The sequence below is a fragment of the Lichenostomus cassidix genome, chromosome 3 (assembly GCF_008360975.1).
Source record: "Lichenostomus cassidix isolate B80296 chromosome 3, HeHo_3.0, whole genome shotgun sequence".
Lineage (NCBI taxonomy): Eukaryota > Metazoa > Chordata > Aves > Passeriformes > Meliphagidae > Lichenostomus > Lichenostomus cassidix.
The window spans coordinates 41,567,986-41,594,040 of NC_139483.1; the positions used below are offsets into that span (position 1 = coordinate 41,567,986).

General features: G+C 40.1%; 1 protein-coding gene and 1 long non-coding RNA gene across 4 annotated transcripts; one reads left to right on the top strand and one right to left on the bottom strand.

The window, feature by feature from the left end:
• On the bottom strand, nt 1-1,069 carry LOC146439557 (uncharacterized). The gene is made up of 2 exons (XR_014850832.1): nt 742-1,069; nt 1-619 (listed from the first exon to the last, which is right to left on the bottom strand). It is a non-coding gene; the product is annotated as an uncharacterized LOC146439557 (long non-coding RNA).
• On the top strand, nt 228-26,019 carry TSNAX (translin associated factor X). Of its 3 annotated transcripts, none has more exons than XM_085055471.1 (6): nt 228-361; nt 3,197-3,304; nt 6,327-6,441; nt 8,034-8,164; nt 22,464-22,591; nt 24,215-26,019. In XM_085055471.1, the coding sequence occupies exons 2-6, from the start codon at nt 3,289-3,291 to the stop codon at nt 24,587-24,589; spliced, it is 765 nt and encodes a 254-aa protein (XP_084911597.1). In that variant the 5' UTR covers nt 228-361; nt 3,197-3,288; the 3' UTR covers nt 24,590-26,019. The 3 variants fall into 3 exon arrangements, with proteins under 3 accessions (XP_084911597.1, XP_084911598.1, XP_084911596.1); XM_085055472.1 differs by lacking the exon at nt 228-361 and adding an exon at nt 431-602; XM_085055470.1 differs by lacking the exon at nt 228-361 and adding an exon at nt 1,124-1,221.
• The last annotated feature ends 36 nt before the right edge of the window (nt 26,020-26,055 follow it).

Consider the following 26,055-nt stretch of genomic DNA (forward strand, 5'->3'; position numbering starts at 1 on the left):
CAGAGGAAACATAATTTTTACCAGGCCTAACAAAACACAGAATGCAAATAACCTGGCTTTGGGAATTTGCCATGCCTGTACCAGCAGCTACATCTGCGGCTTCTCAGATTTCTTTTCCTGGTATCAGGTAGCTGCACGATCAGATCTTTTCGGTGTACAGTTAGTGTCTCCAGTTCCCAGCCCGTCTCCGTGTGAGTTTGCATCCTCCCTGGCCTCCTTCCCCCGGGACACCTCGTGGATGGGCAGTGAAGTGGCACCGGGTGCTGCGCTGCTGATGTGCTCCCATCCCCCTGGCCTGGAAAGCAAGCACCTGACGGGCCAGGGAAGAAAGGGCCACTAAGGAGACAGGAGAAGACAGCCAGTAAGCAGAGGACACAGCCTTAAGCTGTGCCAGGGAAGGTTTAGATTGGACATGAGGAGGAGTTTCTTCACAGAAAGGGTGATTAGACACCGGAATGGGCTGCCCAGGGAGGTGGTGGAGTCGCTGTCCCTGGCGGTGTTTAAGACCGGAGGTGGCACTGAGTGCCGTGCTCTGGCTGACGTGGTGGTGCTCAGCGTTGGACCCGACGACCTCAGAGGTCTTTTCCAGCCCGAGTGATTCTGTAAGAGCACCATGGTCCTGATATGCCAGGGAAGAAAGGGGCAGTAAGGAGACAGGCGGGGGGTGAAAGGAGGGCGACACGACAGCCGCTTTGTGCGGGTCTGGGCTGAGGAATGCCGCTGGGTTTCTGCGGATCCAACCGAGGAACGTCGCAGCCCCGCCGGCAGGACACGCCGGCCGGACACGCCGGCCGCCAGCGGGACGGCAGACAGGCAACTCCGGAGCTCCCCGGCCCCACTCCGACCGCGCCGCCGCCCCGCCCAACACTACATGTCCCGGCGTGCCGCGGGCGCTGAGGCCCCACGGTGGGGTCGCACACTAGCTGCCGGTGGAGGCGCCTTCTCGGAAGCACGGCCCGGCCTCTGCGCTGCCCCGATTTCGCGGGCAGCAACGCCCGAATCGCCGTCCGAGCCGGCTCTGCTCCGCACGGCGCCGCGGGCGGCGGGCTGGGCTCCCTGCCCTGTGTGGCGTCTTGCCGTCAGGCACCCGCGGGGAGCCCCGCCATGGCGGCGGCAGGGCGGGGCGGGGCGGTGCGGCGGGGTCCTGGCGGGGCGCGGGGCGGCTGCGGGTTGCCGGGGGGACGCGGCGCGGCGGCGGCACCGGGATGAGCGGCAAGGAAGGTGATGTCCCCTTCCCTCCCCCTCCTTTCCCTTCCCACCCTCCGGAGACGAAGGCGTGACGAGCTGGGGCCGGCGGAAGCGGGGGGACGGCGGTGCGGAGCCTCTGCCGTGCCCAGCGGTGCCCTTCGGCTGTGTGGTGAAACCCGCTGAGAGAGGCCGCTCCTTGATGGGTGTCACTGCCCTTTCCCTCACGGGTGTCACTGCCCTTTCCCTCAGGGGTGTCACTGCCCTTTCCCTCAGGGGTGTCACTGCCCTTTCCCTCACGGGTGTCACTGCCCTTTCCCTCACGGGTGCCCTGCCTGCCCGCCGGGGCTGTACGGATGTGTAATGGAGCGTGACTGTAGGGCTCTGCACCCCTGGGGGTGGAAAAGCAATGCCGCAGAGGGAAGCTGAGTGTGTGTTAGGCCCGTAAAGCACTTGTGGTAACTGTTCAGTATAGTATGTGTGTGTGTCTGAGTATATATGTGTACGTATAAAATGTTATGTATATAGCATAATATGTGTGTGAAATACATACTTTTCACAGCTCGCTCTGCCGCCTGTGTGTTGGTTTAACCCTGGCAGTCACAGAATGGGTCAGGCTGGAAGGCACCACAGGGTGTCATCTGGTCCCACCTCCCTGCTCAAGCAGAGTCATCCTAGAGCACACAGCACAGCATTGTGTCCAGATGGTTCTTGAATATCTCCAGTGAGAGAGACTCCACAACCTCTCTGGACAGTCTGTTCCAGTGCTCGGTCACCCACCCACACAGTACAGAAGTTTTTCCTCATATTCAGGTGGAATTTCCTGTGCATTGGTTTCTACCTCGTGTTCTATTGCTTGGTACCACCGACAATCACATAGACCTCCCTTCAGCACCATTTCAGGGAATGCATTTAATGCTCTCAATTGCTACAGGAAAAACAAAACCCTGAACTCATGTCCAGCAGAAAAGAAGGAAAAAATTATTTGCAGTTTCCTCTTTAAGAAAGTAGCTACACCCTTTTCTGGTTTTGTTTTGGGATAATAAACAGAAACATTTTAAAATCCAGTCTTCATCTGTAACTTTTAAGTAGCTTCTCTTGGTTCTTAAGGAAATTGAGAGAACTCCACATATTCAAAAGGTTCCTATATGCAAGTTTTCCAAATTTTGGGCTCTGTTAGGGACAGAGTGTTCACCTGTCACCAAAAGGAGGGAGTGAGAGGAAGGAATGGTTGACACATGAGTGACACAATGAGTCAGTCCAAGGTGAAGGAAGGATAAAAGGAAGAAACAATACAAGCTGTAAATCAGGAGTAAAACATAGTCCGAAACAGATGAGTTCTGGGTGTGGGTCTAAAAAGAAAGATTAAAGAAGAGGCACATAAAGCCAGCTGACATGAGCAGCTACGTTGGGGTGAATAGAGAAGAAACTGGTTAATGGGCAGAATATAAGGGCCTAAGAAGCTATGCTGCAGGAGCTAAACCTGCATATCTGAATAGGGGTAGTCTGCTTAAATTATGCCTCGCTTCTTTTTCTGGGTGCTGAAAACCTGTGACATAAATCACAGTAATAAAAACTTGCAGGTTTACTGACTCATTTAAAGTTGAATATTTTAAATAATTAAAAAAAAAAAGAACGAAGAAAAAGAAAGGTCTAATCCTGTAGGTCCTTGTTCACACAAGGACTACCATGCAACCATTTGCTTACAGCAAGGAGAGGTAAAAGAGTGTGAAGACTTGAAGACCTTACCAAAGGAAAAAAAATCAACTTAGGATCCTGCCACATTCATCCCTTGAAATGGATTTGTTCTATCTAATTTTCACTAGCAATGTGGTAGGAGAAGTAACATGATAATGTTGATAATAAAGTTCATCCAGTTACCTCATTCTTTCCTATCAAATATGACTGCTGTCAGCATTGCACTGAAGACAGCATTCTGGTGCTCCTTATGCTCTGGCAAAACTATATTTTTAGATTTTTTTTGTGTGTCTGTGTGTCTTCTATTTAATAGGATCGGGTGGGTTCAGAAAACGAAAGCATGACAATTTTCCACATGGTCAAAGAAGAGAGGAAAAAGAGACTGTTAATCCACCTTCGGCTTTGATGGCATCTTTTAGATGTAAGTAAGCATTTGGAAATCCAGATTATAAAAATGTGGTGTAGAAATTGCAAGGAAATTACTAGTGGAGTAAGCCAGCTCTCTCTGGGGGAGAAACTTGAAACTAGTTGGACTCATACTCCATACCTTTGGAGCTTAGTGTTCTGCTTTTTGTGCAGTGAAGTCCTGGGAGTGGGATTTTGCATGGCTCTGCCTGATTCATGACTTGCTCCCTTTTCCATCCCGCCTCGTGTGTGCTGAACCTGATGCTGAGCAAACTGCACAAGTGTTCAGCCAGGCAAAAGGTGACCAGGCCCTTTGGTGGCAGAAAACTGTAGGATCTGTGGAGGTGTAATGCAAAATCTGAGCCACAGGGGCAAGAGGAGGAGATGGTGACCTTTGGCAAATTGAGGAGGCTGCTGGCCTTGGCGGTGGTGCGCAGATGACTAAGCTACCTTAATGTAAATCTGGATGCATTGTTCTATGAGCTGGTAGTTGTTGATACCTGCACTTCTTCAAGAAAAGACTTTAACTAACTAATTCGGTTTGAATGCCTTTTAAATATTAACATATATTTGAGATTCTTTATATAGACATGTGTTAACTTCCCTTCAGCCAAATTGTTTTTATAGGATTTTTCACCAAACCAGATTTAAACTCCAGTAAATTTAAATTTCTCATTGGACAACCCCTAACAAAGCAAAATTGACCTTCAGAAATGAGAAGCCTTGACTGAAGAAGGAAGGAGATTTGATATGGGGAACAGATTAATTTTTGGTGTAAAATTTTTCCCATGCCATGTATGTTTTATGAAGCTAAGAATGGTGAACAAGTATAAGCTGGCTGGCTGTTTCAGATGGTTACTTTAATGTCATATAACTTCCCGGCTTTTTTTTAAATGGATGTTTATATTTTTCTGTGTAAGTCAGCTTGGCAGATGATTAACCATGACCCCTGAACTTTACCTAGAGAAGCTGTGGATGCCCCATCTCTGGAAGTGTTCAAGGCTGGGTTAGAGTGGGCCTTGAACAGCCTGGTCTAGTGAAAAGAGTCCTTGCCCATGGGAGGGGGAATTGGAACTAGGTGATCTTTAAGGTTCCTTCCAACCAAACCACTCTATCATTCATTCCGAATATTGTACATAGACTTGCTCTTAAACTGAGTAGTGCAACTGTACTTGAATTTTTCACTCTTACGAATATCAGTTTGTCATAGAGTTGCCATTACTTCCAATTCAAAACAGCTTGTTTCCCTCCTTTCCTCTGAGATCCAGTCATCAGTGTTTGGTTAATTTCAGAAAGGATTTAAGGGACATGGTTTCTTCAAAGTCTTTCAAAGGAGTTACAACCTTTTTTTGGAGATATGTTTTAAATATGACAGCTCAGTGATAAAGAGAGTGGATGCTACCTTGTTTTGTAAGGTTAAGGTTTAGTAAGTATCATTTTTAATGGTCTGATTTTGCACCACCAAAATTATCAATAGAGTCTGAGTCTTTACTTTCAGTGCTAAATTAGACATACAGTGCAATGTGTGTAGGAAATGACTGTGTGGTTTTGATGTGTTAGCTTGGAAACCCCCCCCCCCCCCAAATTCTAATCCTTTGCAATTTTAGGCAATAGCACAGTACAGTAGGTTTTCTTACATCCTGTAGGCTAAAGATTATTGTATTTGTCTGGTTTACTTCAGAATAGAAAGCACTTCACAGTAGTCCCTACCAGGTTTAAAACCTTACGTAAAAGTATGAAAGCCACAACTATCCAGGAAAGGTTAGGGATGTTGCTTATTTTGCAGATGTTCAGAATTGTGAATTTCCGAGTAGATGACATTTGTAAATGGTCCTTGGAAATGTCATTTGTGATAACCTATGAAGGGAAGTCACCCTTCCTCAAGTTCCTGTCACTGTGATCGGAGAGAAAATTCCTTTATTGTAATTCAGGGGTGGAATTGACTTTCAGAATTTGGAAGAGACACACCAAACAGACATGTATAAGAATTAAAAGATCAGTAGGAGCATTTGTGACTTAGAGTTTCAGAGTAAGACTGGGGAGAACAGAACAAAATGAGAGGAACCAAGTTTTTACCAAGGCAATGAGAAATACAGAACTATTTTTCTAGTGTCATCTAAACCTCACTTGCCAGCTAACTGCTATGCTTTTTTAAAGGTTATTCACTTGTCAGATTCTTTAAAAATATAACCTTCTTAGTTTATTTTCTTCATCTTCTTGCACAGAGACTTTGACACCTTAGACATTTATATAGGAAATTCGTTGGATTTCTTCTAAGCATCTTTTAGTGATTTATTTACTAGAATAATGATCTATAAAATGTTAATGGTATTTGTAAAACATCCATAATGTTTGACTGTCATAACCAGATACACCTCTTCTCTGTATTCATTGTATTTAGAGAGAATTAACATCAGCAAGTCAGAAATCTTATTTTAAATAACTGAGCTCACTTTTCTTTAGTGCTTCTAATCCTTAGGGATATTAAAATACTCGACTTTTGGCCAAGTCTAGCTAAGATGTGAAATCCAGCCTTTGTGTGCATTTTGCATTATGCTGTGCGTTTTGAACAGTATATGTGCCTTAGCCTTTGATGCTTTTTATTTGATTATTTTAGGCCCTGGTGAATCTTATTAACAAATTATTGTAGCGCTTTATTTTTGATTTGTCTTGCTGAATTTGGGTGAAATCTTCAGTCCATTTCCAGAACAGCAGTATTGTGGAATAGATTTTATTAGTGAAACCAAGTATTTATCTTAAAACTGTTTAGGCTGCCTTAAGACATTTATTAGGATTCATGTCTACTTAAACCTGAGTTATTAAAGAAACGTGGTATTAATGATGAGTTTTGCAGCTGTGGCAGGTGGCAGGCAGTGGTGGCCTCTGCAGCCATGTCCCATGCAGGGGAAAAGGCTCCCAGGGACAAGGCTGGTGGGGCTGGGGACTGTAAGGAGTTAGTGCAGCACAGGTGCTTTGCTCTTTCCCTGCACTGTGTTCATGTGATAACTGAGCTTCTGCTGTAACGATTGCCTCTGCAGCATTCCAGCTGGAGCTTGACACCAGGCACGATAAATACGAGCGGCTTGTGAAGCTCAGTCGTGATATAACTATCGAAAGCAAAAGAACGATATTTCTGCTCCACAGGTTCACCAGGTGAGTCACGTTGAGTGTGAAAATGGTCGCAGAAACCTACAGTCTGCCTTGCAGTGTTGTCTGTGAGTAACAACTGCAATGTTCTGTTGAGAGAAATTTAATTAACTTCCATAAATATCCTTTAGGGTGGATGTGAGCTAATGAATGCACTCTCCAGTCAGAGAATTAAAAGATGCTGGTTCAGGTTTCTGGGTTGGTTTTGTTGGTTTGTTAAACCAATGTAGAGCAGTAGAGTGTACAGCAGATGAGAGCCTTCCAGCTTTCGGCAGGCTGTGAGAGAGGAGGATGCACCCTTCCTTCAGGTTACTTGCCCGGGCAGTTCCATCACTGTTTTGGTTGGTGCAACCCCACCCGAGGTCATCAATGCAAATAGGAGGTGACCTGGGGTCTGTTTATGTAAATACTGCAACTGGATAGGCTTTTGTGTGAAGTTTTGAGCTTCTATATGTTTTGTGTTCTCACAAGCCTTCAAGCAATCTTTGGAAGCCAGAGACAAACTAGAAGAGCAACATGAAAATTTGAAGCTTTGCATAGCCTGTTGTATGAAGTGTTTGCTGTATGTGATAAACATTGGTCTTGCATGTTATAACAGCTCTCACTGTTCCTTTTCTTGTAATTTCGTTTATATTAATTTACGTTCTGTTACATATCAATTTATTTATGTTGAAATAGTAACTATTTGCAGTTACAAGTGGAGATTATGAAGTTGCCTTCTTTTAAACTTGATTTTCTTCTGCAAAGAGGTATTTTGATAATTCCAGTAACTGCCACAGTCCTGACTGTAAATAGCTACTCCCACTGCAGGGACTAGGTAGCTGGGAACTGGTGGAGGAAAGATAAACAGAAAACCCCTTCTAATTACTCTCAATTTAGGTTCCTGTTTTATAAGACATTCCTATTTTTGTGAGAGTGGAAATTTTCCATGCTGTATTTTGTATTTCCTGCTTTGCTTTTTGCAATTATTGTGGCCTTAATTACAGTAAATTTTACTGTTTGCTTTTAAATGTTTTCTTGAGACCAATCAATCAATAGTTCCTTAAAGAGGTATATAAACTAATATACCATATGGATTATCGGGAGTCAAAGGAGGGGAAATTTTTAATAAGCTAAACTTTAAATGCAAAGTATTTGTTGTGGTTGTGAATCAGATATTTCATCTGTTCCTAAACAGCATAGTCCATAACTACTTCCTTAAAAAAACTAATCACATGTAGAAGTACATAATGTATTGTATTTTGCAATACTGTCCAGTATTGCAAAAATTTTTTTTTTAAGAGGTGGACGGACTTCTGTAAATACTGCTAGTTTTCTGGAATATTTTTGGAAGCCTTTGTATGTTTTTCTCCTTTTTTTTTACTTAAACAATAATCATGATTCTAGTCTGGAGTAAATATGCTACCAGAACTCTGGCTGGTTGATTATTTTCTTGTTAAGAATCTGCAGTAGGTAGCTATGAAAGTCAAACTGTTTCTCATTCCAATATCAGTTTTGCTTTTTCTTGAAGCCAGTAAAAATGCATAGGTTAGTAAAAGAAAATGTGTAATGTTTTTGTTTGCTCATGTTCTGGAAACTGATCTCTTTTATGATTGCAGTGCTCCCAATGGAGAAGAAATACTAAATGAATCTGAAGTCAAGCTAGATGCTGTCCGACGGAAGATCAAGCAGGTTGCACAAGAACTGGTTGGAGAAGACATGTATCAGTTCCACAGAGCTATATCTCCAGGTAAATAATTTTAAAATAGGTAAAGTGTGCAATTTTTTAAACTAAGCTTAGTTTCTCTTTATGTAGCAATACTTCCTCTTCATGCAACAGGTCTGAATTTGTTACCTTTCTGCAGTTATAAATCAGGACTCAGGTTAATCTTTGTTACTAGCAAAGTTAGCTCTGGTATTAGAGAAGATATTGACCTACAGTTTCACTGCAGTTCAAAGGAAGATTTAAATAGGAGTCTACAACTGGAAAAATTTGGACCCTGACCTAAACTGAAGTTAAAAGTAGTTCTAACAAATGTATTGGCTGGTCTTCTCTGACTGAGGGGAATATATGTAGTACACTCATTTACCCCTCTTGAAGGATTATAATTTCTAAGAGGAGAGTGGGAGTGATTTTGTGAAATTATCCATTTTGAGTGATAAAGTGATTTTGAGTTGATAAAGTTAACGAATTAAAGTTAATGAATTAAATCTAATCTTTAGATTAGCATATTCTTTCTTCTAGGCTCAGAATGTGCTTCTGCCTCTCTGTTACAAGCTTAAACCAGTTTGTGTGCTTCAGTCGCATCTTTTTTTGCTCCTCTCTGTAAAAAGCAGTTTTTGCTAACATTCTTGAGATATTAAATCCCAGTTCATTCATGACTCTTGCTGTCAAGCCATATTTCTTTGCTGAATCTTTGCTGACAATCTGAATATTACCTAAAATAGGTATGCCTTGGTTGTGGCAACACGAGTAAAATATGTAACTGCTTCTTTGACATCTTAGTCATGGTATAAAAGTGTCTTGTGTTTATCAATCTCATTTTTAACATATTTGGAACTGTGTATACTTCCCCTGTTTAGGCAAAACTTCTTCAGCTGGTGGGAGCTGAATATTTGCCCCAAATTACTTAATTGTTTTAAAATGTCCATGAGATTGATTTGATAAACCAGCAGCAAATACATGTATGTAATTTTGTTTGTATGTAATACAAACAATACTCAAGTTAACTTGTACTCATGTCTTACACAAACTTAAGTTTGTTAAGAGTGAGACAGATCTTGAGTGAAAGGTTAGTTTAGCAATTTGGAACCAGAAGGATCTTGCCCTGATTGTGTTCAGTGGCTCTGATTAATTCCACAGTCCTCTTGCTTTGATGCATTGGGTTGTTCAAATTAGATATAAGTAGTTTTTCTTGGAGCCACTCAATCTGTATATGTCTTGCTGCTATTTAAAGACAAGTGCTGTAGTGACACAAGGAAAAGAGATAATTCAAAATGCTGACACTACAGATGATCTCAAACTGTGAGCAATACTATTCCAAGTATATTGTGAGTATCCTGACATGCTGAGAATATCTTTTGATTTTCATTTTAAGTACTGCTTAAGAGCTGAGAATCCTTGCATTCAGGTTTATGAGCAAAGGTTTTTGAAAGCTTCATCGTGACTTGTAAAGTTTGTCTGAATAACCCCTGAAGTTTGTAGTCCCATGTGAGTCCCATATACCATATAATGCTGTGTATAGATCAGCAGTGTTTGAGGTCTGCTACCTCCTGGATCTTTGTGAGACTGTGTGGTGCAAGCTGTGCCATGCCACGTGAGCAAGATTCTTACAGAGTAACCGCTTACTCTGCATCAGCTGCCTCACCTGAACTGTCTCTGTTTGCTCTGATATGTGTCCTTGTGGGGGTAAATTCAAAGATGCTCACCTGCCTCTAGTTCTACTGAGGAGCAGTTTGCCTGGAATTAGATTCACTCACCTCACACGTAAGAGAGTACACCTACATAGCAGACATGGAAACTTTCTGCACAATAACTTCTGTGTGTACCCATGTTCTTATAAAACAAGTAAGCAAACCTGATGCTAGTTTTCTACATCCAGATTCTCTTCTCAGAGTGAAAAGAAAAATACTGGTTTTATTTCTTAAAAAATATGTATTTTCAAAAATCAGAAGTTAGATTTCTTTTTTGCATGAAAAATATATAAACTTAAGATAGCCACAGCAATCAGAAAATAAAGAAATTAATGAACAAAAGTTTTTGTTCAGGTTTGCTTTGTGTATTTGGTAAATACACACTGTCAGCTACATTGATTTTGCTGCACAATTTATTTTTGACTTGCATAAAGGTACTTGTAAATACCAGAATGGACCTGAATAAACTGTTTGGAAAACAACTGCAAGTGTGCTGTCAGAAACAATTCAGAATTTTTAATAGTTTTTTCCAGTTTTGTAAATCTCAGCCACTTAAAACAACTAAGATGTATTTGTTAATTTTAGAGCAGGATGAGTTACTTTAGAGGAGGTTAGTGATAGAAATAGTAGAGGAAGTTAGAGACCTGCTGTGTATGTATGATGACTCAATGCTCCACAGCTGCAAAACTTTCAGAATAGAATAGGCAAATTCAGATGGAAGGGACATACAATGATCATCCAGTGCCGCTGCATGACCGCTTCAGGGCTGACCAAAAGTCAAAGCATGTTGTTAAGAGCATTGTCCAAATGCCTCTTTTAAACACTGGCAGGCTTGGGGCATTGACCACCTCTCTAGGGATCCCGTTCCTGTGTTTGACCACCTTCTCAGTAAAGAAATGTCCCTTCCTGATGCAGCTTAGAGCCATTCCCACACATCCTGTTACTGGATGGGACAGGAGATCAGCACCACCTTCTCCACTTCCCCTCCTCAGGAAGCTGTAGGGAGCAATGAAGGTGCCCCTCAGCCTTGTCCTCTCCAAACAAGACAAGCCCAAAGTCCTTAACTGGCCTTCGTAGGACATTCCTTACAACCCTTTCTCCAGCTCTGTTGCCCTCCTCTGGATGCCTTCAGGGACCTTCACATCCTTTTTAAATTGTGACACCCGGCACTGTACACAGTTTCATGTACAGTATCACATCCTTAATGCTTACATGGAATTTGGGGCGAGATTGTCATAGAATTAAAGAATTTTCTTACTACAGTCCTAAGAAAACTTAAGAGAATGAATCTTACTGACCTCTGGAGGTGGAAAGAACAGAAGGCAAGAAGGTATTAGAGTGCTAAATAATAAGAGGGAGAAGAAGTAGACTCTGCTGTCCATCCTTCCAGCAGTCAAGTGTGCAGTCTCTCAAATGCCTGAACTTTGCAGGTTTTTTTGGACAGAACTAAAGGGTAGAAATAGACAGTCCCCCATTGCATCGCTGAAGTTAGAACTGGAAATGGCTGTACTTTTACTTTTTCCCTCTCTTCAGGTGAGGTAAATGGCAAGTCCGTGCACTCCTATCAGTTGCATAATACTGCTTGGCCCTAAGATCTCCCTGTTGTTTCTATAATTAGGTATTTGTGCCTCATTAAGAAGACTATTCATAAAATTCAACTGAAATAAGTTGCCTTCATTCTATTTCCGTAGATCATCCACAACACCTACTTATGTTCTAGCTCTCCTATATACGCTCTTCTGTGAGGGAAGTTTGTGCCAGCTGCTGCCCATGGTGCATGCTTTGTAAAGGAGTGTTAGAATATACCTGTGTGTCACTGGGTAGACAGGGAGTGCTTTTAGGCATTGTATAAATGAGCTTGTGTGTATAACAAGTATAAAATGCTAGCTTTCAGCCAGACCTTTACTCTTACCTTCATTAAATCCTCTGCTCTCCAGTTAGTCATTGGGATGGCAAAATAAGGAATATGCAGGCTTCAAGACTTGTAGATCTTGATTGTGCTGAAGCTGGGATCAAGGAGGTGTTAGAGATGTGAAGATGTTTGATGTCATGATTATGAAGTTGAGATGGAAAACCTAGAAACAGGAAGAATGAGGGGACAGTTAAATGAAGAGCAACTGTGAGAGGGAACGAATGCTTTATTCTCCCTGCCTGCCACTGTTTATGAAGACCTGTAATTGGGAGGGGAACAGTGGTAAGAGTTAAGAATGTTGCTTTTAGTTTTGGTTTTAAGTCTAGTGTTCTTTATTGTTGTTTTTTTTTTCCATTGGAAAAAGCTTGCATGCCTTTTTGAAAATAATGTAGCCAAAAAAATGCTGGATTTTTTGTCTTTATATAATTTCCTAGAGCTGTAAGTCTTGACCTTCCTTTAACCTGGTTTTCAACTCTGATTTTGTATTTTAAAGAAATTCTGGAGAACTAGTTAAAAAGGTTTTTATGAACAAAAACATTGCCATTAAGGTGCTTTTTTCCTTCCAAAAGAATAAAGAAACGCCTATGTCCCATATCTCAAAAGCAGCATGTCTAATTAACCTCAAACTTCCTAAAAATATTCTCCTTTGTCTTGAAACCAAACATGAAACATCCTCCTGTTCCCCACCCTAACTCTCACAGAAGGAGTAAAAAGGTTCAAAATGGAGCTTGTAATGGAAACCACTGTAGCAGCCTTAGCTGGGGAATCATGATTGTCTGCATAATAAAGCTGCCTAATACATATTTTATTCAGTATAATAACTGTTAGCCTATAAATAGAAGAGTGGTATGAGTATTATGCTTGGGAATATTGTTTGCCACTTGTAATTGTTAAATGCTTTTTTTGGGGTTACTCCAAGCAGTTGTTCTTTTGACTTGAAGATAAAACAATTCTGGCAGAGCACTAAAGGAGTTTCATGCTTTCCCTCATTAAGAATAGTGCTAATGGCACGCAGGACGTTTCCCCAAAGGACACTTGCATGAGCTCAAACACTGAGTATAGCACTAATTGAACAACAACAAAAACTGATGACTGTTTTCTACACGTTTCTTAACAGTACAGATTGTCCCAGGGGATGATTAAACAAGCAAACAAAGAGATACTGAAATAATGAAGTCTTTTTTTAATGCAGACCTCTTCATTTGTTATGTTAGAATGTTCTGCTTTGTTGATATTTTTAAAGCTTTACTATTTGTAATATAGAATTCCTGCTCCTTTGCCCTGCTTTGCCGTGTATACCTTATATATCCTGTGAGGAAATACGTACTCTTTCTTTAAAATTGTTGGGAGACACTATGCCAGAAAAGGACTGAAAAAGATTGTATGGATTTATGAAACGGAGGAAGAAATTTTTCAGGATTTTTTATTTGTATATATATGTGTTTGAGCATTTTTATATATATGTATATATCTTTAACTCTCAGCTACTAAGGGAAATACCAACAGTATATGCAAAAGATCTGTATGAGACTTAAAGACAAGAAAGAAATGCTCTGCAATATGTGTATGGTCCTACACTTTGGCTACAACAACCTCATGCAGTGCTGCAGGCTGGGGGAAGAGTAACTGGAGAACTGCCTGCTGGGAAAGGACCTGGCGATGCTGGTTGACAGCAGCTGAACATGATGCAGTGAGTGAATGCCCAGGTGGCCAAGAAAGCCCGTGGCTTCCTGGCTTCTGCCAGCAATAGTGTGGCCAGCAGGACCAAGGCAGTGATTGTACCCCTGTAGTCAGCACTGGCTGCACCTCGGGTTCTGTGTTCTGTTTTGGACCCATCACTACAAGAAAGACATTGAGGTGCTGGAACATGTCCAGAGATGGGCAGTGGAACAGGTGAAGGGTTTGGAGCACAAGTCTGATGAGGAGTGGCTGAAGGAGCTGGGGTTGTTTAGCCTGGAGAAAAGGAGGCTCAGGAGGGATCTCACTGCTCTTTATAACTACCTGAAAGTAGGGTGTAGCCAGGTGTGGGGTGGTCTCTTCTCCAAAGTGACAAGCAGTAGGACATGAGGAAATGGCCTCAGGTCACTCTAGGGGAGGTTTGCATTGTATAATAGGAAAAATTTAATCATGGGACGGGTTGTCAAACACTGGAACAAACTGCCCAGGGAAGTGGTGGAGTCACCATTCCAGGAGGTATTTAAAAGACATATAAATGTGGCCCTTAGATACATGGTTTAGTGGTGAACTAGGCAGTGTTGGGTTAGTGGTTTGGTTCAGTTATCCTAAAAGTCTTTTCCTACCTAAAAGATTCTATGATTCCATATTAGCATGTATGTAATTATTCAAAGCATGTTCTAAATCTACTCTGCATAAATGCAGATTTTGTGTAATGTACAGGGAAAATTAAGGATTGCTTGATAGGTTGGCATTGCATGGGATTGAATGGAGTACCTTTGTAACATGAACTTGTTAAATGAAATCTCTAGCTATTTGAAGACTTATTCATTCTTTTGGCTCTTAATCCAAAATATCAAATGGGGAGCCTATAATTCTTCTGGAGTTTCTTAAGTGGAGTGGCATGGGCTGATGATGGTAGATGCAAGTAGAGCACTGCTGGCTGACCTTTGCTGTGTGCTTGTGCTTGCAGCAGTGGCAAGTGGAGTGGTGTGCACAGGGAAGCTCATTAGCTGTTTGTCATGTCTGCACTTGCTCTCAATAGGATTAGATGATGAGGCTGTAAAATGTCAGCACCTTGTCAGAACTATTGCTCTGTGACTGCTTCTGCTGATGGTGATGCAGGAAATTCTGTGTAAAAGTTCAGCACTGACGCAGTCTAACACATAATTTATCTTCTGCAGACACTGTTTGTGTTCTGAGATATTTATATAATGGAGCTTACTTCTGTCTCCTGCCTTATGCCATTTAGAGTCACTTGAGGTGTGTAAGATATTGCAGCAAACTACATTGCTTGATTAGACAGGGCAAATCAAGTCTGTGTGGATAGAAATAATTCAGTTGCACGAGCTGTAAGAAATGCTATGGAGATGAGTGGGGTCTCTCCAAGCAGGCCAGCTTTAGGTTACTAATGATTTAAGTAATAAGGGGTTTTTGGGTATGGTATGAAGGATTTGAATTAGAACACAAACTAAAGGAACTATCCACGTAATGATTTTTATGTTACCTGGACTTTATTTTTTTGTTCTTAGCTTTTTAACTCAAAATGTGGAAATAACATACTCAAGTTGTGCCACCTTTGTAGACACACATGTATTTCTGAAATAGTATCAAGGTACATAATATCAAGGATGTAAGATCAATGAACTGTTCTGCACATCAGGAACAGTGTAAGTAGGACACCTTTTTTTTTTTTTTTTGAGAAAGCTTAAAAACTGTAGTTAAAAAGGATGGCATGTTTAATCATAGGTTGATAATAGAAAGGAAAAGCATTTTACTGCAGGAAGAAGGTATCATGAATTGTAAATGTCTCACCCAGGATAAGACCTAAATACACCTAAAACTTGAAAGGAAAGCTGTCCGTGAAGGAAGCAATCAGGTTTATGCAAGATGGTGGGAAAACATAATAACACAGGAACAGGATGTAACTGAAGAATTAATCTCTTTGCTGTTGTAGGTGAGGGGTAAAATGCCAGAAATGGAAACAGAGTTTCCTGATTATACTGGAAAATTAACAGAATTTGCGATGAATAAGCTAATGGTTATCAGATACAATTTTGTTAATTTCTTTCTTTCTGTTACTTTCTATGTTTCTCTGAACTCAAATCCCCAACTCTTCCAACAAGCTCCATCAAACTGGTTTGGTTTTTTTTTCCATTCTGCAAGTTGCCTATTTGGAATTTGAGACCTTCAGTTCATTGCATTTTACTACCCTTTCATTATTTTTGGTTTGTGCCTTTTTCCTAGGTTCTTCTAGGGAAAGGGAAAAACCAGCAACTGCAAAGCCTCTCACTTTGTATTTCCTGCTGCAGGTTTTGGATGTCCATACACAAAAAATTAAAACAAACCTGGGAAAATGAATGCAAATTCTAACAAGAACCAACAAGGCATGCACTATGGGAGAATTGATTATCAGCTCATCCCAGAATGAGCTGTAAATTTAGCAGGAGCCATTCAGGGCAGCATAAGTCCATAAGAGAAGCTATGTTCAGTCTTGTAAAGATGCATGCTGTGGGTCATCATGATCACAAAGATCATCCTTTCCTACTTCTAACTTAAGACCTAACTGTCCTAAAGTTCTGCTGTAGTATTATGACAAATACTGCAGTTATTCACATGACAATCTGAAAGTAGTGACATTGTTTGTCTTTAATCCCGTTTCATAGCTGGCAAGTGGAAGAGACCTTGTGCTCTGGCTCAGGAATTTTTTTCAAGCCTGCAGCTATTGACATTAATCATTCACAGACCAGATCTCTCCAGCCTTTACAGGAACCAAGTGCAGCTGGAACATAAGAGAAGTAAAAAAAAAAAAAGTCTATGAAGCTTTTTGTTTGTTTATTTAAAATCACTCAGGAGAATGTGTCACAGAGGAACTCCATTCCAAGAAGCGGCCAGGATAGCACACTGTGGTTCAGTTTTTGTCTTGCAGTCACATGGTGGGAAACAGGCTGGTGAATGGTGATGTACCTTTGTGCCATCCCACAGATCTGTTTGGGATAAATGGCCACTATTGGATCTTCTGATGTGCTTGTGAGTTGGGTCTGTTGCATGGAAACAACATCATCTTAAGAAGAACTTTCACTGTGGTTTGAACTGCAGAAGCTGTGTTGTGTTAGGTGCTCTTTCTTTGATCATTGAACATCCTGGCTGAGTCAGAGCTTCCTTTCTTTGGTATCTTGAACACTTGCCCTCAAGGCCATCAGTAGTGTAGAATTTGCTGTGTAACTGAATGACTTTTAAAACTCTGTATTAATTATGAAGGCACTTGGGGGTAGTCAAAGAGGTCAGGAAGAATACTTGTCACAGGAACAGTTTTTTTAAAGAACTCATGTAGAATGTTGGGTGCTCTTCAGAATTACTGCATCTGGGGCTGGTAAGTAGGAATAAAACCCCAAATTTGATTACAAAAGTAACTGTGGTACATCCCTCAGGTTCCCAAGTGGAAGCAAAATAAAAGTTTGTGAATTTCTCACACAAAATTGTTCATTGCAGAAAGGCCTCTCATTTGTCATATATCCACATGTTTTTAATAACAATATAAAAAAGGCTTGATTAACATGTTCTCTGAAATGAGAGATTAAAATATTCTTTGCAGTTCTTTGAAGGATTTTTGTGCCTGTTTAGAGAAATAATTTAAGTCTCACAAGCACCTGTCTGATAGGGAACCTGTACTTGTTTCTATGGTTTTTGGGAAAACTGACTAATCTTGGTATTACTTTTTCCCTGAAGTTGGTGTATATTTAACTTTAAACAAAGTGCAAACAAAATTAATACTTCAGTATCTGAAATACATCACTTCAACACATGCAGCTAGAAGAAAACAGAACTTTTTGGTGGTCATGGATGTGTCAAGTAGCAATTGACTAATGAACAAAGCATTCAGGGCTTTGTAGAAGAAATTTACATTAATTTAATTATTGATATAACAGTAAACCTACTAAGCTTTTGAATTATTACTCAGTGAATAGAAGCAGATGTTTTTTTCCAAATTTGTAAACTTGTATAGACTTTTTTTCCAGCACTTCTATCTGTATTTCTTACTTAGTACTGTTTTAGAATATCCATCACTGACTGGAATTACCCTTTTAAGCCATTTTCACAACAGGATGTCCAGAGCATTCCAGTCTCTGAGGAGAGCTGGCTTTATCCTCTTTCAGTGTATGCTATAAAGTTAACCTTTGACTACATGCTCACAAGCAACAAAACAGTTTGATTGTTTTCGTAGGCTCGGTTTTAGTTTAATTACTTAAGTTTTTACCACTTCTGCCCAGAAAAAGACCTGTGAATCTTAGGTATCATTGTCAAGTATGCAGAGAACATTGAAGGAAAAGATTATGGAGTGAATTACCAGTTTCATCTTCACAGGACACTGAATTTAATTTTCATATTAATACTTCTAAATTTATTGTGTGTACTTGTTTCAATTGATGATGTACCTGATTAATTCTTTGCTTATTTCACTACTTCTCCCCTGCATTGATCAATATGCTTGTAGAAGTGAGTTCTTTAAGTTTACCATGCTCCCCATATTCTGTAGAATTATTTCTCTGTTTGGGATTTCTGCAAGAATATGACCTTTTTTTTCCTTCTGGGTTATGGGTGTTGGTTTGTAGGTTTTGGTAGTGTTGTTTTGGTTTTTTTTGTTTTTTTTTTTTTTTTTTGTGGTGGTGTTTTGGTTTTTTTTCGCCTTCTTTGGTTTTTAGGGGAGGAAAAAGAAGGGATTTCTTTTTCTGTGTTTGGGGTTGGTTTTTTTTTATGACGGTATAACTTGCCAGCCTGAACATGAGGATAAGATAGAGCCTTGTCTGTGCTGTTTTGATTTTCTAATGAATCAGCAAGTGGGTAGTTTCACATGACTCGCCCTGTAAATAATGTGCCCCACCCTTCATACAGCGATCCTGGAAGAATCTTGCTGTGTATATCTTCCTACCATCTTTCTAGTGGCTGCTGCTGGCCTGTGATTGCTGCTGCATGGCCTAGGGGAGGAGCTGGGTGAGAGAGCACAGACTTGTGTCTATCTGCTTTGGTCCTAACCATCAGCACAGGCTGCTCTGTACACAAAAAGATAGAGAGAAAGAGGACAAAGGATGAAAAAGAAAATTCATTTGAGAAGAAATAGGGAGAGAAGCAGCTTATTTGGGAAGATGGCAGGTGGCGCTGGCATTGCTAACCTTAATAATTGAGAAGCTTGAAATCCATTTGAACCTGTTTTGGAGCTGTTGAACCAATTTTTAAAGGAGGAAATAAAGTAAACAAAGTTTTGGGAGGAAACTTTCACCTCTTATTTGATCTGTCATTCTGGGTTGAAACTTCCATGCATGCATGCACATCTCAGGTGGAATTAGATTCTGTTTATCCTACTCTGACTCTGGCAATTAAGTAATTCATGTTATTTACTCGTTCTTTAAAGAGAACGAGCTTTTCCTCTGTCTTATGCATTCGACTCTTGGATTGAGTGCTCCAATTAGTTATTTTTTATTACTTTTTAAATTAAGAAACCTAATTTCTTGCTAAGTTTCTTAGGGAAACTACTTTTTCTTCTATCTCAGAGCTTGCATATGTAGTTAAGGAAAAATGTCTTGACTACCAGCTGATACAGCTGGCAAAAAATGCTCAAGCTTTCAGGCAGAAAAACCTTTTCCTTTATCGATACGTGCTCAGAAGATATCTCAGTGTCGCTCTCTAGTTCTTATGTAGAAAATTAATTTTCAAAATATAGAAGGGAGCTGCTATACTGGGTCACTGTCACTTGTCTAGTACAAGCTATTTATATAGAATAAATGTAATAAAATATCAAAATACTTAAGCAGTTACTTTGTTACCTTAGATTTGTAATTTTAAAAGGTGCTAGTAAAAGTAGTACAGTGCTTTTAATTGGGATTTTTATCCATGTACTAGAAAAAAACCCAAACCCATAAAAGGCAATCTTACAAACTATTCCATTACTGGCAACTCAATCCATAAATAAGGCAATTTTGGAATAAATCCAAAACAAGAGCATAAGGGGAAAGGTATTGTTGGACAGTGTAGTGAAATGGGATAGGGTTTTTCACCTTGGGAATTATTTGCTGAAAATAGCGGATGTCCTACCATTAAGCTAAAACATAAAACATGTTTAAACATCCTTCTACCTGCACATGGAAATACCTTTTTTCAAGGTCTTGGGTCATTGAAATGTCATATTGTAGCTACTTCTGGAAGAAGGACTTACTAAAAAAAAAAAAAAAAGAACAAGTAAATTATTAATGTTTTTTGCAAAGTAGCTGTGAACAGGATTTGTTAACAGTCTATTTGTGATGGTAACTTTACATGAGTTTTGTAAGGCTTACTAAATAGTGGGAGATAGATTCCCTAATTGTGAGAACGTGACAGTAAATGGCAACTGGAATGTATGCAACATTCATGGTGTTGTTAAAAAACGGAAGGAGCACAAGGCTGGAACATGTCAGGTAGGGTGGGATGGCAGGAGGAAGCAAAGATGTATGTGTGTACATACATATAAATATGCCCACATTAAAAAGTGCATAAAGATGAATGAACAGAGGAGCCAAACATTGATAAAGGTAAAGGACAAAATGTGTGTGAAGTAGTAAAGTGGAGTGACTTCAAAGTGGGAGTCCTGATTGATCGAGAAATCTGTTTACCAAGAAGTTTGAGGGCTGATTTGATCTCTCTGAGAGCTGTGGAAAATACCAGGTTGATTCTTTGTACGTGATAGTCTTCTCCACAGATAGCAGAGAGAGATTCTCTGAGATGTTCTCATGTTGAGTGCTGCTGTATCTGGTAGCTTACAGCTTATCCACAGAAAAAGCCAAAATTTCGTAATGGATTCCTGATCTTGTTACATCAGAAGGTAAGTCGGGGAAAGAGTGAAATCTACCTCTCTTCAGCTTCTGAAGTTTTTTAACTTAGAAGATCCTGAGTAGCTTTTATCTGGTATTCTTCTATTGCTTGTGTCCAGAATGCTTTACTTGAATTCAGTTGATCAAGTGATGGTGTTTAATTGGCCTTGCCAGCTCCCTGTTTGTGTTCTGGTTTGTGAACAGCAGTGCTGAGTGTGAGTTTGGTTGCTGCATATTTGTTCTGCTTTTCCCACTGCTGCTGTAGAGTGGCATAAAGGGTGCAGTCTGAATTGCCATTCTGAGTTGTTTCTGCTCAAATACATATTTAAAAAGAAAAAATATGCAGGTCACTTATCATGCTTTTGTGATTGTAATGTGGAAAGCCTCCTACCCCTTGAGGTTATGTCTAGTTTTTCAGGGTATTTCCAGTGTCATCTGTTATTCAATTCTATGTTCTCTTCATTTTGATTTAGACTATTTCTTTGATCCAGGTGAAGTCTAAATTTGCTTCTTCTTGCATATCTCTATTTGCTGAGGTCCTGGCCTTGTACAGGTCAGTTGAGATATTAAGATTATTCTAATGGAAACAGGATTCTACTTCTGGTACCCTTGGTTACATCTTCATTTTCTCACTGACAAAACTATTGTCTAATCCTGGCCCTCTTGCAGCATGATACCTGTTTGCTTCTCTTGAAGTGAAGTCATCCCCTTAAAATGGCTCAGAATAGCTCTGCTAGAAGCATCTCTGTTATGTTACAGTCTGTTCCTTTAATATCCTCTTTGGACTTTCTCTGTTCATAGGTCAGATATACAACAGGCATTGACTTTGTCTTTACAACTTTTTTTAGCTTAGTACTGCTGTGGCTGTTTGTTCCAGCTTTGTTTCTGCCTTTTTTTCCACCAACAGTGCCAGCTTCAGCTTTCTCCTTTTGAACTTTTCTCACATGCTTCCCCCAAATCTGCTCTCTTCACATACATAAAAACTGACAACCTTTGAAATCTCTGAGCATTCAAACTCTTTTTTTTTAGATCTCACCTTTGCTGTAATGCATAATAAAATCACATCTGCTAAGTAGGTAGTGAGAGGTAACTGTGGCAGGTAGCTGCAGATGACATACAGATCTGGTACAAGCTGCATTTGTTATCCGATCTTTTATCCACTTGCCAACACACCAAGTCCTTTTGTCCCCCTACACACCTTAATTTTAGAGTATAAGTTCTTTTGGACAGAGCAGTTACTCATATATTCACAGAATCACAGAATAGTTAGGGCTGGAGGGGACCTGTAGAGAACACCTAGTCCAACCCTTCTGCCAAAGTAGGATCACCTGTTGGTCCTCTAATTGGACATCACAGCCCTGTCTGGTTTTTTTATTGGTGGGGGTTTTTTGTGGTTTTTTGGTTTGGTGGTTTTTTTTTTTGGTTTTTTTTTTTTTTTTTTTTGTTTGTTTGTTTGGAGTGATTTGTAACAACAGATGCTTTGTCTTGAACATGAATTTCACCAAACCTGCATATTTTAAGGAGTCTGTTTCCCACGAAATGGAGAAGTGGGAAGTTCAGTTTTGAACAACTATCTACTACAAGTCCTTCTGGGCAGGAAGGACTGTTCTCGATCTGTTCATCCCCCAGCCTGTGTTGATACCAGGGATTTCTCTGATCCAGGTGCAGCACTTTGCACTTGGTCTTGTTAAATGGCAGGAGATTCCCGTGGGCCCACTTACTGAGCTTGTCTAGGTGCCTCTGGATGGCATCCCATCCTTCAGGTGTGTCAACTGCACCACTCAGCTTGGTGTCATCTGCAAATTTGCTGAGGGTGCAGTTAATCCCATTCTCTGTGACATCAATGCAGATATGAAACAATACTGGTCTGAGTATGAACTCCTGGGAACACTGTGGGGAGCTGCTGTTTACTATGTTTCTGAGAGTACTATGATGCTTTATATTGACATTGCAGAAGGTTCTGCATGAAAAATGCAGTTGGAGCAAAAATTTGAACGTTTGTCTGTGTGCTTGGTCTGACTTTCGTACGTCAGAAACATGCTGTTAGATTATGTTGCAATGTTATTTCTGGATTATGTTAGTTTTCACTTTTTGTTGGTAACCTTCAAATAGTCTCACTTAAAAGTTTTCTTAAAAAATAAGTAATTGTGAGCATGGATAATTTCTGGAAAGTTTGAAGCATTAGCTTAATTCTGCTGTTTTTGCAGGACTTCAAGAATATGTTGAGGCAGTTTCGTTTCAGTATTTTATCAAAACGCGATCGTTGATTAGTGTTGAAGAGATCAACAAACAACTAATGTTTACAGCGGAAGACAAAGAAGAAACAACAAACATGGTAAAAGTTTTGCTTTTCTCAATTGACAACTTTCTGGGATGGAAATGCAGCAAGAAAGCTTAGTCACATTTTTGGCATCTGATTAAATAACACTAGTTAATGGAATGGGATTAGATATACATGCAGGCTTTGACTCACTTGTTCAAAACATGTTCTTTATTCTGATAAGTAGTATACTAAATCCATCGGATACAAGTTTATAAATTTCACATCCTTTTTAGTCAGAGCAAACTGAACTCTTTCTGGTACAGCAAAAGATCCAGGACAGTGAAATACTAGCTAACAAATGTAGAGGAGGTATTTTTAATGCCTGAGATTGCCTGTAACACCTGGTGGTGTATAGTGATATTGCAGAAGTTGGGGGAGACAAACGAATCCAAGGCAGGATGAACTCCATGAATGAAATCTTACTGCTGGAGGCACCAGTCCCTGGAGGCACTGTGTTCAGCTTGTGTTAAAAGACATGGCATATGTCTTAGCTTTGTCATCTGTAACTCTCCTGGAGCTGATTCTTCTCAGTGGACAAGCTGGTGTCCCATCATACCTTAGCCCTAATATCTGCTGTTTCTTGACTTGCCTGTACTCCAGCCCTGCCCTAAATGGCTCACAGGGACAAACTGCTGTCACCAACCACAGTAAACTGGGTGCAGTTTGATTGTTGGCAGGGGACAACAGTGATTTGGTAGCAATCTACAGAAGTTCACAGGCAGTTGAGGTGCATCATACAGTAGTGCTGCTTTACATAAATTCCCGAGTCTGCTTCTGCTGAAGAGATTCTGCTGTAAAGCACTTCTTGTTCTTTCTTTATTCTCTTGATAAGATATTGGCAGAGAAGCCTGATTTTTAGCTTACATTCATTTGTTTTTACCAAAGGCAAGTCCATTGTGGTACACTTCTTTTAACAAACTGTGAAGTTGTTAACCCCAGCATGCACACCACTGACCAGATCTGTCAATTTGGGTAGATAGCATGTTATGGGAACTAGTGAACAGAAAGAAACCTGCATTGTCTCCCATGTTACCAATATTTTAGCAATAAAATTATTGGAAGTTTGGATACAGGAGCAAACTTGTAACTCTGTAATGGGTTTGCATCATGAAGATTTTTGTTAGCGACTTTAATGAGCTCAGTTGATATGAAACAGATCTGAGAATACTATGGCTTCTTGTAGAGAATATATTTTGAAATTCAAGATACTATTATGAAATTATGTGATTCGTGTTCATAATGCAGACTATTTTTGATTGCTTTCCTAGCTTTGGACACCATTTAGGAAAAAATCTATGAGGCCAAGATCTGTTAGATTTAAAAAAACCCTGAAAAACTGCAAATAAATGTTGCTACAAAGATGTGATAACTGTTTACAAATAGAGATGGTAGAGTTAGGGTATGTTTATCATGCTTGCTAGAATGAAAATGACATCTTGATTAGAAATTACCTTCTGGTATGTTGGAAGGAGATTAGTACTTCTGAAATCAGACAATGTGGAAATGCCATGCAATTAAATTTTCCAGAATGTTTTAAATTGCCCATTTTGTTGGACGAGTTAGCCTGTATTTGAACCATTACAGACAGCTTTTTCATAGTTCTCTGTACTAGACTTTCTTCCGTTCTGTCCCCAGACCTCCAATTCCCATGATAAACAACCCCATACATGGAGCCTGAAGGTAACACCTGTGGATTACCTGCTGGGAGTGGCTGATCTGACGGGAGAGCTGATGCGGCTGTGCATCAGCAGTGTTGGCAATGGGGACATAGACACGCCTTTTGAGCTGAGCCAGTTCTTGCGGCAGATTTACGATGGCTTTACTTTCATTGGCAACACTGGACCTTACGAAGTCTCCAAGAAGCTCTATACCTTGAAACAGAGTCTGGCAAAAGTAGAGAATGCCTGCTACACCTTAAAAGTAAGGGGATCTGAAATCCCAAAGCACATGTTGGCTGATGTATTCTCCACAAAAACAGAATTGATTGACCAAGAGGAGGGTCTTCCTTAAAATAAGAAGGCTGGTGCAACTCAGAAGGGAAGAGGACTTAGAGAAAGCTCTTTAGTTATGGTTTGTGGGGTTTTGACACTTCTCAAAGCTTTTTAGGTAGAGACATTTTTAGTTTTATCTATGAGAAGGCTGTTTGCAGTGGTAATTTGTAACCAAAAATACTTTTTATGATGTGCAAGAGAACAAATGTTTGACTTTGGCCTCTTGGTATGGAATTTCCTGTATTGCTCCATTGTATCTTCTTTCAGAATGACCAAAATTTCCACTGCACTCCAGTCCGGTGGCTGTCATTTGTGTGACTCACCTCAAACTGTTGTTGATACAAGTTTTCATCAAGTACAGTGGTGGAAAAAAAATGGTTAGGTGCTCTTATTTAGCATTATCCACGAGTTTCTGCTCACCCATTTTCTAAATATTTGGGTTCTATACTCATGTCATACCTACAACAATGCATCTGTGCACAAGTTCATCTTTTGACTTGAAATTGGGATGGTCTCAACAGTGCCATATAATTCAAGTTTTCTCTGATCAGTGCTTTAAAGTATGAAACTAAGTCAACCTTTTCCCAATTGATAATGAAGCTTATTCTACCAGGTAAATACTACTGTACACTCATTATTTTGAGTTGCTGTTTAAACTGAGCTCCATTTGAGCTAACACTGGTACTTCACAGTTTTGGGATGTGCTAGGAAATCCACAGAAAAATAATTGTGGGATCTATTGTTTTACATTTTTTGCAATACAGTTTAATGCAGAATCTGACATATTTCTGTTTGTAGACAAAGGAAGTTGTCATACAAAGTATGTCATTTGGTGTTAGGAGAAGCAGTTTTTTGCCACAACAAACACATTACAATGCTGGAAGTCTGTTCTCCATTGTTTGTGCTGCCCTGAGGACCTCCAGTGGAATTGAACTGGTATAAGTGAAAAAGGGCTAGCCAAGCTTTAAATATATGTTAGCAGGAACTATATTATGTGCGTGTTCCTATGGAAAGGAAATTGCAAACAGAAGCAAGACAGGCATTCTGGTTTCCACATTTATCTTTGAGGAGGGTATGTCACTGTTGGCAAAAAATCAGGGCTTTATGCCGGTGTCTGAAGTTATGAAAGTCTGATAATGTACATAATGCTAAAGGAAAACAGATAAAACAACATGATCTCTAGACTCCAGGAAATAGGCCTCCCAACTGCAATTGAAAATACTGCATGTTTTTTATTTCCACTTCCATATGCTGTGATACTGCCAATATTTTTCCCATGAGCATGTCCTGAGTAGCTGGAATCATCTGATATATGGATAGGAATGGGTAAATACATTTCTGTCAAATTTTTCCATTGTTTCCACATAAAGCAGTATGTGGTGGGTTGAAAAAGGAGTGGCATTTTTCCTATTGTTTAATACTATTTTTTACAATAAATTCTGAAAAGTAGTCACTGTCTCTATGTTGGTCCTTTTGCCTGTCAGT

Coding starts and splice junctions, on each gene's coding strand:
- TSNAX (XM_085055470.1), top strand. Junction 6,442..8,033: donor CTGCTCCACAGGTTCACCAG/GTGAGTCACGTT, acceptor TTATGATTGCAG/TGCTCCCAATGGAGAAGAAA. Junction 8,165..22,463: donor CCACAGAGCTATATCTCCAG/GTAAATAATTTT, acceptor CTGTTTTTGCAG/GACTTCAAGAATATGTTGAG.